This window comes from Dama dama, chromosome 20, assembly GCF_033118175.1.
Source record: "Dama dama isolate Ldn47 chromosome 20, ASM3311817v1, whole genome shotgun sequence".
Classification (NCBI taxonomy): Eukaryota; Metazoa; Chordata; class Mammalia; order Artiodactyla; family Cervidae; genus Dama; species Dama dama.
The window spans coordinates 3,445,443-3,460,229 of record NC_083700.1 but is presented as its reverse complement, the minus strand read 5'-3'; the positions used below and the strand labels follow the sequence as shown (position 1 = coordinate 3,460,229).

At 36.8% G+C, this 14,787-nt stretch overlaps 1 protein-coding gene and 1 pseudogene across 4 annotated transcripts in view; one reads left to right on the top strand and one right to left on the bottom strand.

Annotated features, from left to right (window-relative positions):
- The window catches only part of DCAF6 (DDB1 and CUL4 associated factor 6), a 182,504-nt gene that overhangs the window by 109,279 nt on the left and 58,438 nt on the right, over window positions 1–14,787 (bottom strand). For all 4 annotated transcript variants that reach the window (XM_061120187.1, XM_061120188.1, XM_061120189.1 and 1 more), the window contains one exon: window positions 5,253–5,438. In XM_061120187.1, coding sequence (XP_060976170.1) covers window positions 5,253–5,438 — 186 coding nt within the window. The remainder of the gene's footprint in view (window positions 1–5,252; window positions 5,439–14,787) is intronic.
- LOC133040041 (ribulose-phosphate 3-epimerase-like) lies at window positions 1,977–3,911 on the top strand (annotated as a pseudogene).

The window sequence follows — 14,787 nt, the reverse complement described above, 5'->3', positions numbered from 1 at the left end:
GGAAATTCCAGAAAAACATCTATTTCTGTTTCAATGACTATGTTCAAGCCTCTGACTGTGTCAATCACAACAAACTTGAAAATTCTTAAAATAATGGGAATACTAGACCACTTTACCTGTCTCCTGAGAAACCTGTATGTGGTCAAGAAGCAGAAAGTTAGAGCCTTACATGAAACAACTGAATGGTTCAAAGTTGGGAAAGGGGTATGACAAGGCTGTATACTGTCAACCTACTTATTTAACTCATTTAAAGAGTATATCATGTGAAATGCTGAGCTGGATGAATCACCAGCTGGAATCAAGATTGCCGGGAGAAACATCAATAACCTCAGATACGAAGATGATGCCACTCTTAACATCAAAAAGTGAAGAGGAAGTAAAGAGCTTCTTGATGATGGTGAATGAGCAGAGTGAAAAAAGCTGGCTTAAACTCTACATTCAAAAAACTAAATAAGATTATGGTATCTAGTCCCATCACTTCATGGCAAATAGAAGGGCAAAAAGTAGAAACATTAACAGATTTCATTTTCCTGGGCTCCAAAATCACTGTGGACAGTAACTGTAGCCATGAAATTAAAAGATGATTGCTCCTTGGAAGGAAAGCTATGACAAACCTAGGCAGTATATTAAAAAGCAAAGATCAGTTTGCCGACAAAGGTACATATAATCAAAAATATGGTTTTTCCAGGAGTCATATATGGATGTGAGAGTTGGATCCTAAAGAAGGTTGAGCACCAAAGAATTGAATGCTGAGTACTTTATGGTGGTGCTGCAGAAGACTTCTGAGAGTCCTTTGGGATGCAAGGAGATCAAACCAGTCAGTCCTAAAGGAAATCAGTCCTGAATATTCACTGGAAGAAATGATGCTGGAGCTGAAGCTATAATACTTTGGCCACCTGAAGAGCAGACTCACTGGAAAACATCCTGATGCTGGGAAAGATTGAAGGCAAGATGAGAAGGGGGTGGCAGAGGATGAGATGGTTATATAGCATCACCGAATCAATGGACAGGGGTCCATTTGAGAAAATTTAGGAAATAGTGATTTTGAGAAAACTCTGGAAGATAGTGAAGGACAGACAAGCCTGGTGTACTGCTGTCCATGAGGTCACAAAGAGTCAGACAGGACTTAGCAACTGAACAAGAGCAAATCAAAATCTAAACACAAAAGACAAAACAATAATCTTTCTAAAAGAGAATCTAAAACAGAAGAACATCTCCATGACGTTCAGAAAGGAAAAGATTTTTTTGAGCAGGATACAGAAAGCAGGTACGATTTTTTTTGAAAAAGACCAATACATTAGACTACACAGAGAACTTTTGTTCATGAAAAGATACAATCAGGAGAGTGAAAATACAACCACAGAGTTAGAAGACATAGTTTCACATGCTGAAGATAAAAGAAATTCCAATAAATCAACAGTAATAATGAAATAAAATGGAGAACCCAATAGAAAGATTAGGAAAGAATTCTGAATAGGCACTTAACAAAACAGTATATCTAAATAACCAATAATCTATGCAGTAACCTCAGCAGTAACAACAGTAAAAGGCATTTAAATAAGCCTGTTTAAAATTAGAGATTAACCATATTTACTGTTGGCAAAGATGAGGAGCAAAAGGAATTCTTATTATATGCTATTGGTGGGGACGTACGCTGTTACACTTTGGAAAAGTACTTGGCACTATCTCTAAAATAAACAAATACATATCCTATGACAGAAAAAGTTTACTTCTAAACATAAATATACTGAAAGTCATGTAAAGTATGTTCTTCAAATTGGAAATCAAATTTAAAATTTTCATCAGCAGTAGAACAGATCCATCAGCTGTGGTTTATTCACACAATCAAAACACTAAAAAGCAGTGAAAATAAACACAATATAGTGGTACCCAACATGGATGAGTTCCACAAATGTAAGGTAAGATTCTGTTCAGCAAACGATATCAAATTTAAAAATAAACAAAAGACCATTTAATATGACTCACTGCATATAATGTTCAAAAACAAAAAAACTAAAGTGGTTAGAAAAATAAGATGATGGAAATCAGGATAAAGCAGCTTCGGGGGAGTCCTTAATGCCTTATATTTCTTGATCTTTGTGGCTGTTACATGAACAAATTCACTTTGTGATAATTTACTGAGACGTACTCAGTGTTTTGTACTTTTCCTTTATGTTTTGTACTTCAATGGGAGAAAAAAGTTTAATGCTAGATGGAATAAGAAGGTCTTAACATATATCTAAGCAGAATTCCAGAATAAAAAAAATACAGAGAATGGTAAAGAACTAAAAACTTATTATCTATAAATTTCCCTCATTTTTCAAGATTCCAATTTTTCAGACTAAGAAAACATATAAATTCCAAGAAAAATCAAAAGGAAATCCATACCTCGATACACTGTTGTGACATCAATGAAGGAAAAACAAAAAAAAAAACACAAAGAAAAACAGAATTAAATTCAGTCAAGGGAGAGATAACTTAAATACAAAGGTATCACAATTAAACTGTTGATTGACTGCTCAACTTCAAAAGTAAAGTCAGAATACAGTGGAATATCACCTGAAATAGAGTAACTGTCAAACTAGAAGCCTGTATCTAGTAAAACTACCTCTGAAGAGCTGACATAAAAAAGGTATTTTCTAGAAAAGGATGAAAAGGGAAGAAGTGAATGATATAAAAGGAAAATAGGACTAAAATTGTTTTATATCTGCAAATTCTGACTTAAAGGAACTGGTAAAGAATGTACTTTAGCTCTGGAGCACTAGCACAATGGCATCTGGCTGCAAAATTAGCCAGTGCATCCACAACAGTGACCTGGCCAGTTTAGGGGCCGAGTACCTCCAGGTGTTGGACTCTGAGGCTTATTATCTGCACCTGGATGTAATAGATGGGCATTTTGTTCCCAACATCACCTTTGGTCACCCTGTGGTAGAACGCCTCCAAAAGCAGCTAGGCCCAGACCCTTCCTTTGACATGCACATGATGGTGTCCAGACCAGAACAGTGGGTAAAAACCGATGGCTGTAGCAGGAGCCAATCAACATACCTTTCATCTGGAGGCTACTGACAACCCAGGAGCTTTGACCAAAGACATTCAAGAGAATGGAATGAAGGCTGGCCTTGCTATCAAACCAGGAACTACAGTTGAGTATTTGACACCATGGGCTAATCAATCAGATAGATATGGCCTTGGTTATGACAGCGAAACACGGGCTTGTAGGGCAGAAACTCATGAAAGGTATGATGCCAAAGGTTCACTGGTTGAGGACCCAGTTCCTGTCTCTGGACACTGAGGTTGACGGTGGAGTAGGCCCAGACACCATCCATAAACGTGCAGAGGCAGGAGCTAACACAGTTGTGCTGGCAGTGCCATTAAGAAGAGTGAAGACTCCAGATCTGTGATCAACCTGTTAAGAAATGTTTGCTCAGAAGCTGCTCAGAAATGTTTTCTTGATCGATGAATTCACAAGGAGCCCAGTGCTCCTGCTTATGAGATCTTTACTAGAAAACGAGAATACTGACTACGAAATCATACCACAGTTGAGGCAATGCTGCTTTTCTGAGAAATCAGTCATTCCAATGACTAAATTCCATCATGCAGAGTGTTCCAAGAGGCTGAAAATTGTTGTGTATAACTACATTTTTAGTGATGAAACTGAAAGATTAGTGTGGTAAAATATCATTTTTACTGGGAGACTTGATTTTCATAAAGAGTAAAAATATTGATGCATTAAGGTTACAAGCAGAATAAAGTATCTTAATGCCTAAAGAAGGCATGTTAGCTACTATGAAAAAAAATTTTTTTCTGAATTTCTAAAAAGAACTGTCTTCGGTTTCTTCGCTGTTTTCTGAAAGCAAAAGAAGTTCTTCAGTTTTTCCTGTTTCATGTCATTTTTGATTTGTGTATGTGTGTGATAACTAAGCTTGTATCTGACTAGGAATAGCATACTTACTCTCCTAGCTTCAAAAACATTTGTTTTTCACTTTGCACCTTATATTTGATACATTAAAAAAAAAACTGTATAATAATAAAAAAAAAAATGTGCTTTAGGTACCAAATGACCCCACACAGAAAACCTGTAACAGAAAAGGCAAAAGTACAAGCAAAAATGTAGGTAAATCTAATAATAATAGTAAATACTAATAAAACAATTATAATATTTTTGATTCAGAAGAAGATAGACTATACCTACACTGTGAACAATATAAGCATATAAAATTAGACAAGGGATGGAAAGATTATAATGAGCTAAGGTATACACTCAGGAGAAAGGCAAAGGTACTTATTGACTTTAGACTTTGTCAACTACTCTTGTAAAATACGAATGTCTATCTTCCTTGCAATAGCAGAAACAAAATGGGCCAAAGGCAAACTTTCAAGAAATTCAAAAGGATGTCAAAAAGAGGATGGGGAAACCATAACAGAAAATATTTTCAAATAAAAAACTTATAATAAGATATATAAATAATCCAAATATATCAGCACTCACAATAAACATAAATTGACTGAAATCTCCAGTTAAAAGTCAAATTTGTGAGAAATAGATTAAAAAAAATCCAGCTACAGAATACTATTTTTGTAAGGATGTATCATAACATGAGGGTACAGAAGAACTGAAATTCAAGTAATGAAAAAAATATACCATGTCAGCACCATATGAGAAAACAATGAATCATTTGATACAAAGAAAATGAAATGACAAGATTACAAAAGAGCTTTCTGAAGAGTAAGCAGTTTTTCTGAACCAAAGCAATATAACTGAGTCTCAGCTTCATTTCACCTCATTTTAATTCAGCTCAGGGCTTGAGCTTATTAATAACCTTTAGGAATCAGATTCCTTTGTTTAAGTGTACTAGCATCTCTTCTGACATTTTGATAACCACGCCAGCAATGACTTCATATAAAACAGTGAGAAAGTGGTAATGAGATTAAAGCCTAGTATAGAGCCCTATAGCACAATAAAGAAGCATCTTTAAAGTCTGATATCTGTTTCCTTATAGTTGCTCAAGGAATTACAAACCCCATTACTATTATTCACATCTTATTCCTTAACTTTATTCACAAGCCTATCAAGGTACAGTTTCTCAAAAACTGAAATCTAGACATTTTGTCAATAATAACTTTACTTATTTATGCATGAGTATGTACATACACACATTTATCTACACATACATACACACTTACACAAAACACATACACACACACACACACATATATATATCTCATATAGATAAATCATAGTAATACTGTACCTCATAGGTAGTTCCATAATGGCATGTAAATTGGCACTGTCTGTTAGTTTCTGCATCTTGCTCAACATTGGTATAAAATATTACTCCATCTCCAGAGCAGGATACAATCTGCTTATCATTTGTGCATGGTAAGAACTTTGCACTAAATATATTTGCTCGATGCCCTGAACGAATTGTTGTCAAAACCTAAAACACAGAGAGGAGTTTTTAGTAATTTATTACTAAAGAGTAAATTTATTACTAATTACTAAATTACTAAGAGTAATTTTTAGCAATTTATTATTTCCTAAAAAGAAGCATTCAAATTCAAACTTAATATAATCCTAGCCAGGAATAAATTCTCACTAACACTCTCAGCTCAAATGAAAAATTATCATTTGATTCCAAGCTATTGGGTTGGCTAAAAAGTTTCTTCAAGTTTTTGTGTAACATGGAAAATCCCAAATGAACTTTTTGGCTAACCCAATATTATAATTAGAAGAAAAAAAATCGGAATCTCACATATTTTATTTCCCTCTGAGATGTAAAGAAGATTAAGTATATCAACAGGAATAGTGCTGAAACAGAGTCCCCCTAAAACTAAGTTCCTCTGCAGAGTTTATGATTAACTTCTCTATCCAAATTTTATTTCCTGTCTACTCCAATATCTGTTTCTCTCATGACTGAGGAGGATCAAAGAAAATGGGACTGAGACCAAGCAGGAACCTGTGAGGCCATCCCAGGCATAAACGTCTTTCAGTGTCTTCAGTCTCTTGTTTGTAGGAAAACGGCTTTCAGCCTCCCAGACCTTCCCTGAGTTCCAAAAGGCAGATTCAGTTACTAATTAGAAGACAGGAAATGTAGAATGGGTTCTGGTTCTTTGCAGGGGAGTAGAAGGGGTTGTGCATAACCGTTTGATATACTTTTCTGAGTTCTACAAGAACTTAAGGCCCCTAGCCAGAAGGAGGATGGTAACTTTAGGCTGAGCATCTGGACCACAGGCTGGAGATTCCTAGAACAATGTTACCTCACCACCAGCCAATCAGGGGGGGTTACACACCTGGCAGCCCTCCCCCCAAATTCTGCTTGTAAAAATTTCTTCCCTGAAAACCATGGGGAGTTTGGGTCTCTTAAGCAGGAGCCTACCTGTTCTTCTTGCATGATCCTTGCAATAAACCTTGCTCTGCTCCAAATTCTAAAATTTTGGTTTGTCTGGCCTCATTGTGCATCAGGCACACAAACGGGTTTTACAACAGTGCCTTGCAAATTAAATATGTGTATTTCTACCTATTTGGTATACATGACTCATTCATAAACTCATAGTAAATATGAAAAGACTATCTTGATTGACTTTTGAAATTGTTTCCTAAATGATTATTAAGTCATTCCCTTTCAGGATGAAAAAATAAAAACAAACTGAATCTCAAAGAATCATAAAAGTAAAGCAATAAAATGGTACAGAAGTTCCTACACCTAAATCCTTAATAATTTAAAAGATCAGAATTCCTGTGACAGAAGTATGGTTTAAAATAAACATTGCAATATTTGTAACATACATAGCAGATAAAAGACCAAATCCCCTTACAGTGCTTAAAAATTGAGAGGGAAAAAAAAGGGCAAAAGATCTGAATATAGTCCAAAGATAAATAAATGGGCCTTAAAATTTTGAAAAAGCATCAAGTTCATATAGGAAATGCAAACTGAAACTACATTGAGATCACTGATTTTCACTTTTTAGATTAGCAAAAATTCAAAAGCTTGACAGCATACTGTATGAGTGAGTGTGGTGGGGAGGGGGACACAGGCTCTTTATTCTGGTGGGATGCTAAATGGTGCGAGACCAATACAAAGGAACTTAGCAACCCCTCACAAAACTACATATGCATTAACTCTTTGATCAGACAAGTCTATTTCTAAGAATTTACTCTGAAGGTATATACATCCAACAATATATATATAAAAAAAAAAGCAGTTATTTACTGAGTCATTCACGATAGCAAACAAAACACAGGAGACTGGCTGAATAAATTCCAGTACATCCCGACAATGTATATACAATGGAGATTTAGCACAATGGAAGTATCTGTTGTGGTTTTGTATTTTAAAATATGCTTGAAAAAAAGGGAGAGTATGTCAAAACAGAAACACAAAGTTTCTTTAGTTCACTTTAAATGTCTTACTGAACAAAACTAACATACTACTGTAAATCAACTATACTCCAATAAAATTTTTTTAAATAAATAAAAGAACAACAACAAAAAATGTTTTACTGAACAAACTGGAGCAATTTGAGGAAATGTTCATATTTACCAAATAAAGTCAATTAGTAAATGTGGAAGAAATGATAGAATTAAAAAACACTATTTGTAATGACATTGTAACAACTGATTAAGGCAAGAATCAATGAATATTGAAACCACTTTATGAAAGATAGCTATGAAAAAGAGTATTTACACAATCTCAACACACTACTCCTTAGATAAAATCACAAAAGGTAAATATACCCTCACAATGGAAAGATCGAATTTAACATCACCAGTCGGAACAAATTAATATCATGTACCACAACATCATCCATAGAGAATTCTTAGCAAAAATGTTTACTTTTAATCAACTCATGAAGAAACAATCAGACAAATCCAAATGGAGGGACATTCTAGGAAATGACTTGATAGTCAATATAACAATAAAAACAACGTATCAATGTCATGAAAGAAGAAGAAGTTGCATGAACTATTCTACAGCAGACAAAGGAAATATGACAACTAAATGAAATGTGTGATGCTGCATTGGGGGCTGGATTAAGAGACGCAAGGCAGTGCTAAAGAACATTACTGAAACAAATGGGAAAATTTGAATATATACAGGTATATATGTACATGTACTATGTGTGGATATATGTAATATACTATAGATACATGGTAATATATATATAATATGCTGGTTTAGTCATTAAGTTGTGTCCAACTCTTGTGACCCCATGGACTATAGCCTGCCAGGCTCCTCTGTCCATGGGATTGTCCAGGCAAGAATACTGGAGTGGGTTGCCATTTCCTTCTCCAGGGGATCTTCCCAATGCAGGAATCAAGCCTGGGTCTCCTGCACTGCAGGCAGATTCTTTCCCAATTGAGATATAAGGGAAGCTATATAACATACTACAGATACTATGTATACTATAGATATGGCAGGCATATACTAGGATATGCCTGCATAACACTAAAGAGAGGATGTTACATTCAACAGTCACTGCAGTCACCCCAAATGGTTAACCCTGAGGGGAACTTAGAACAGCGATAAATAGGCTGCCAGTCATCAAGCCATCAGTCTCTGCAGACACCCCCAGTGGTGTACCCTGAGGGGATTCAGGATGGAGAAAAAAAGAACCTTAGATAGTTAAGGGACAGGACAAAGGAGCAATTTCATTAAGCCCAGATTCCATTATCTTCCCCAAGAAAAGAAAAAATTTATCTTCCTAAATTTATTAACCTGAGATGTTTGGGTTTTTTTAAATTAGCATTAATCTTTTGATGTTCTGATTACCTGGAGTTTTGTGAGTTGTTTTTTTCTTTTGCAGAGACTTTTATACTTATCCTGGCTCCCCTTTACCTCTTCAGAACAGCCCTTCAGAGCTATCTGAGAGGCTGTCTCCCTAGCTTAAGTCCTCAGTATGTCCACTGAATAAAACACAATTCTCAACATTTAGGATGTGCATTTTTTTAGTTGACAGTACAAAATCATATATATTATATATATAGCATACAGGCAATTCTCATTACTACTGGTAGTTGTGTTCTATAAAGTCACCACTAAGATTACACTGTTTTTAATCAATAAGTTGTGTCTGACTCTTTTGTGACTCCATGGACTATAGCCCATTGGGCTCCTCTGTCCAAGGGATTTCCCAGGCAAAATACTGGAGTGGGCTGCCATTTCCTTCTCCAAGGGATCTTTCCAACCCAGTTATCGAACATATCCTGAACTGGCATGTGGATTCTTTACCACTGAGCCACCAAGGAAGCCCTAACACTGCCTTAGCACGTGCTATATCCATTAGCAACTTCTCCTATGGACGTACAGGGTTAGGTTTCTGTGAGGCTCTGGTCACAAACTTTTCATCAACAAATCAATAAATAACTCTGTTGTATGTGTTTGTTTAAAGACACTTTATTTAATACATAATGTTGATTCATTAACAATGAACTTAGGGCAAAGAGTACTATAATTCATATCTAAATATTCTTTAGAAGGACTGATGCCGAAGGTGAAACTACAATACTTTAGCCACTTGATGTGAAGAAATGAGTTATTAGAAAAGAACTTGATGCTGAGAAAGACTGAAGGCAAAAAGAAAAGGGGGAGGCAGAGGATGAGATAGTGTCACTGACTCAATGAACATGAATCTGAGAGAATTACGGGAGATAATGAAGAACAGGTGAGCCTGGCAGGCTGCAGTCCATGGGGTCACAGAGTTGGACACGACTGAGCAACTGGACAAAAACAGTAACAGATGAAGCTCATCTAACATATTTTCTCTATAAAGTATATTCCAGGTTTCTTATACCTAGGAAGACTAGACGGTACTCAGCAAGATAACTGGGGACCCTTTTAACCATTGAAGTCACCAACAAAAAGCAAAAAAATGCAAAATGAGTGATGTTCAATATATCACAAAAAGGATGCAGTATGCTTACAGTATTCAATGTGAAACAAGAAGTATCAAGCAGCACCTTGTTTGATCTCATCTGAGAACATGTATACTGATGTATGAGTTACGCAATTCAAATTTTTTGCCACTCTGTACATGTGAATGGCCATCAATGACCAGAAAAGCACTGAAAGTTATTGACATGGAAGGGTAAAAATAAATTTAATGAGTTTGTAAATTTGCAAACATAGAATCTGTAAGTAAAGAGGATCAACTCTATATTCAATATTACACATCCTGACCATGGTAACTGCATTACAGTTATATAGGATAATGTTCTTGTTCTTAGTAGACAGATGTCAGAGTATTCAAGAAATGCATGACACCTCCAAATTATTCTGAAATACTTTTTTCAAAAGTCTACTTCTGGATGTTGATTGTATTACCTTTTTAACTTATCAATCAGTTTTCAAATTTAAAAAAAAACTAAGAAAAGATATATCAATTTTATTTTTGGCTTGGTTTCAAGTAACTATTTACAATATAAGACTAACTGACAAATTAATTGACAGTATGACACTAAACCAGAACATAGATAAATATTAGCAGCTAATTACCCTGACAACTTAAGTGAAGCAAATACTTAAATTTAGATACTTAAGTATTACAAGTCACTTCACCTAAGTCCTGGGGTCACAAACAAAACAAGGATTTGCTGAGTACCATACAGTACTCCACTGTAAGTCTTATCTGTTGTTGATCAGTCATTCAGTTGTGTCCTACTCTCTGCAGAACTCCAGGCTTCTCTGGTCATTAACGCACATTTAATTAGGGTCAAATAAAAAAAGAGAAGAGTCTTTGCAGCTACATTAATCAAAGTCAATGGACAATAAAAATTGTCTGTAAAACATGTTAAACTTTTTCATTCCTCTCTCCAAGTGTAAGACATTGAGACCTGCTCAAGTAAAGTACAAGAAATAACAGAGAATAATTAATGTAAAGCTTTTAAATAAGACAGAATTATAGACTTTAATGTCATCATATATTTCAGCATAATTTACCAACTCACATATATTTCAGCATGGTTTACCAAGTAGCTAAGTACATATAATTACACACAATGTATGCTAGGTCTTTCACAGTTTTAATCTGATAGGTCTTTGACTTTAGTCACCTTCAGCAGACATTATTAACAATTTGATTTATCTCCATCCAATGGGTTTATGCATAGCTTCAAAAACAAAAGCAGGAATCTCATTCAATATACTAATGTGTGTTGGCCTATCACATATCACTCAAAAATGGAAAGAAATTTCTTTATTAATCAGAGTAACAATTAGTAAAAACTGAAGTCCTTTCCACTGAACAAATCTGTTCTCTCTGAAAAAAATCTCTTCATTTCATATATCCCATTCCAAATTTATTCCCTCTCTAGTATTCCACACCTTAATAACATCACTATCCACCCACACCCAGTTGATCACTATCCACCACACCTTGACCACCTAGTTGATCAAGTCAAAAACTAACATTTCTCTTTCCTTAATCCACTATATAAGAAAGTGGCAATACTAACAAAGGCAATGCCAAATAATGCTCAAACTACTGCTCAATTGCACTCAATATGCCAGCAAATTTGGAAAACTCAGCAGCGGCCACAGGACTGGAAAAGGTCAGTTTTCATTCCAATCCCAAAAAATATTTAAACTACCACACAATTGCACTGATCTCACACGGTAGCAAAGTAATGCTAAAAATCTTCCCAGCCAGGCTTCAACAGTACATGAAACTTGAACTTCCAGATGTTCAAGTTGGTTTAAGAAAAGGCAGAGGAACCAGAGATCAAATTGCCAACATCCGCTGGATCATCAAAAAAGCAAGAGAGTTCCAGAAAAACATCTATTTCTGCTTTAGTGACTATGCCAAAGCCTTTGAATGTGTGGATCACAATAAATTGTGGAAAGTTCTGAAAGAGATGGGAATACCAGACCATCTGACCTGCCTCTTGAGAAACCTATATGCAGGTCAGGACACAACATTTAGAACTGGACATGGAACAACAAACTGGTTCCAAATAGGAAAAGGAGTATGTCCAAGGCTGTATATTGTCACCTTACTTATTTAACTTATATGCAGAGTACATCACGAGGAACGCTGGGCTGGATGAAGCACACACTGGAATCAACATTGCCGGGAGAAATATCAATAACCTCAGATATGCAGAAGACACCACCCTTATGGCAGAAAGTGAATAAGAACTAAAGAGCCTCTTGATGGAAGTAAAAAAGGAGAGTGAAAAAGTTGGCTTAAAGCTCAACATTCAGAAAACAAAGATCATGGCATCTGGTCCCATCACTTCATGACAAATAGATGGAGAAATAGTGGAAACAGTGGCAGACTTTATTTTGGGGGGCTCCAAAATCACTGCAGATGGTGACTGCAGCCATGAAATTAAAAGACGCTTACTCCTTGGAAGAAAAGTTATGACCAAACTAGATAGCATGTCAAAAAGCAGACACATTACTTTGCCACCAAAGTTCGTCTAGTCAAGCCTATGGTTTTTCCAGTAGTCATGTATGGATATGAGAGTTGGACAATAAAGCAAGCTGAGCACTGAAGAACTGATGCTTTTCAATTGTGGTGCTGGAGCAGACTCTTGAGGATCCCTTGGACTGCAAGGAGATCCAACCAGTCCATCCTAAGGGAGATCAGTCCTGGGTGTTCACTGGAAGGACTGATGCTGAAGCTGAAACTCCAATGCTTTGTCCACCTGATGCAAACATACTACTCACTGGAAAAGACCCTGATGCTGGAGAAGACTGAAGGCAGAAGGAGCAGGGGTGACAGAGGATGAGATGGTTGGATGGCATCATCAACTCAGTGTACAGCCTAGTATGCTGTAGTCCATGGCATTGCAAAGAGTCAGACATGACTTAGTGTCTGAACTGAACTTCCCTAATTAATAGATAATTGTTGGACTAATTATATTTATGTGTATACAGTTAACAATTTTACCAAAGGTTGGAATTTGTTTTTAATTGTGGAAATGGGTCAATGTAATCAATAGAGAGGCATGCTACTGGAGGTAAACCGCAATAAGGTCTCAATTTAAGAAAAAAATAGATGAGCAGGTGCAAACAGTTATAAATTTTAAAAACTGGAAGTATTTTCCTATGTATGCTTTCCTTGGATTAACAGAGTATAATACTTTTTCAGAAAACATCTAAAACTAATGGCCAACAGAGATGTAAGTTGGCAGAGTAACAATATGAAATGAATATAACATATTGTAAAATACGATTAGCAACAAATGTGAAAGTGAACTAGCTACAATGTCTATCACTTTGCTGATCATCAGGTTACTGTCACTCATCTAGCTGGCCAAGCAGGTATTGCTTTCTTCGTGCATCATGTTATACGCAACACTTCTAAAACTTCAAGCTTGGTCCAGGAGTATCCAGTTAGAAGATATTAGCTCTTCAATCTCTTAGTAAAAATCACCCCTCCCCAAATTCACCCCTACTCCTGTCTAAGGCACTGAATACAGAAATTTCTTGCCTTCTTTTACTCACACTTATTGAGCACCTACTGTATAACAGATAATTTATTAAGTGTTGAGGAAACTAAAAAGAAATTGTCATTGTCCCAAATAAGTTAGAATCTAATAGTTAGTAACATGCAAACACAAACATAGTAATTGCTGCTGCTGTTGCTGCTGCTAAGTCGCTTCAGTCGTGTCTGACTCTGTGCAACCCCACAGACACCAGCCCACCAGGCTCCCCCGTCCCTGGGATTCTCCAGGCAAGAACACTGGAGTGGGTTGCCATTTCCTTCTCCAGTGCATGAAAGGAAAAGCGAAAGTGAAGTCACTCAGTTTTGTCTGACTGTTAGCAACCCCATGGACTGCAGCCTACCAGGCTCCTCCGTCCATGGGATTTTCCAGGCAAGAGTACCGGAGTGGGTTGCCATTGCCATCTCCACATAGTAATTGAGTTATCCATAAAATACAAGAACATGGGGAAGGAATGCCTACATTCACCTAGAGGAAATTAGAAATTATTACATTATTTCAGATGAAGCTGAAGATCCAATACTTTGGCCACCTGATGAGAAGAACTGACTCACTGGAAAATACCCTGATGCTGGGTAAGACTGCGGGCAGGAGGAGAAGGGGATGACAGAGGATGAGACGGTTGGATGGCATCACCGAATCAGTGGACATGAGTTTGAGCAGGCTCTGGGAGTTGGTGATGGACAGGGAAGGCTGGCATGCTGCAGTGCATGGGGTCTCAAGAGTTGGACACGACTGAGCAACTGAACTGAACAGATAAGAGCTGAGGCTCAAAGGATGAAATTAAACTTGCCAAGTAGGTAGGAGGTGCATGGGAAAGGAGAACACACCACTAACTGAGAAAAATAGAAGCAGAGCATAGAAGAAACAAATAACATTTTATGCTCTAAGAACTAAAGGTAGCTGGATGAAGCCAAATCAAACTTTTGCATATATTCAGGGTTTCTTTAACAGAGGATGCTCCAAGGCTGCCAGAGGACTAATTTCCTTCTGTTCCATCTATACCACGAGAAGAACTTTCGGGAGTCCTCATGGTACAGACAGAGTCCCAAAATACTGCATAAAGTCTCTACAGGAGTCCACGCATGATCGGGACCCTGAGCTCTGTTTCTAGTCTCCTTGGCCTTCAAGGCCGCCGAAACTGAAGTGTAGATACAAGGCTGACAAGTATCTTCAGGGCAAAAGTTATCACGCTCACTTCTCTGGATTCACCTTTTTCCCTTCCATTTTGTTTAATTATATTTATTTATTTACTTTTGGCTATGCTGGGTCTTCGTTGCTGGATGGGCTTTTCTCCAGCTGTGGAAGGCAAGGGCTACTGTCTAGCTGCAATGCACAGG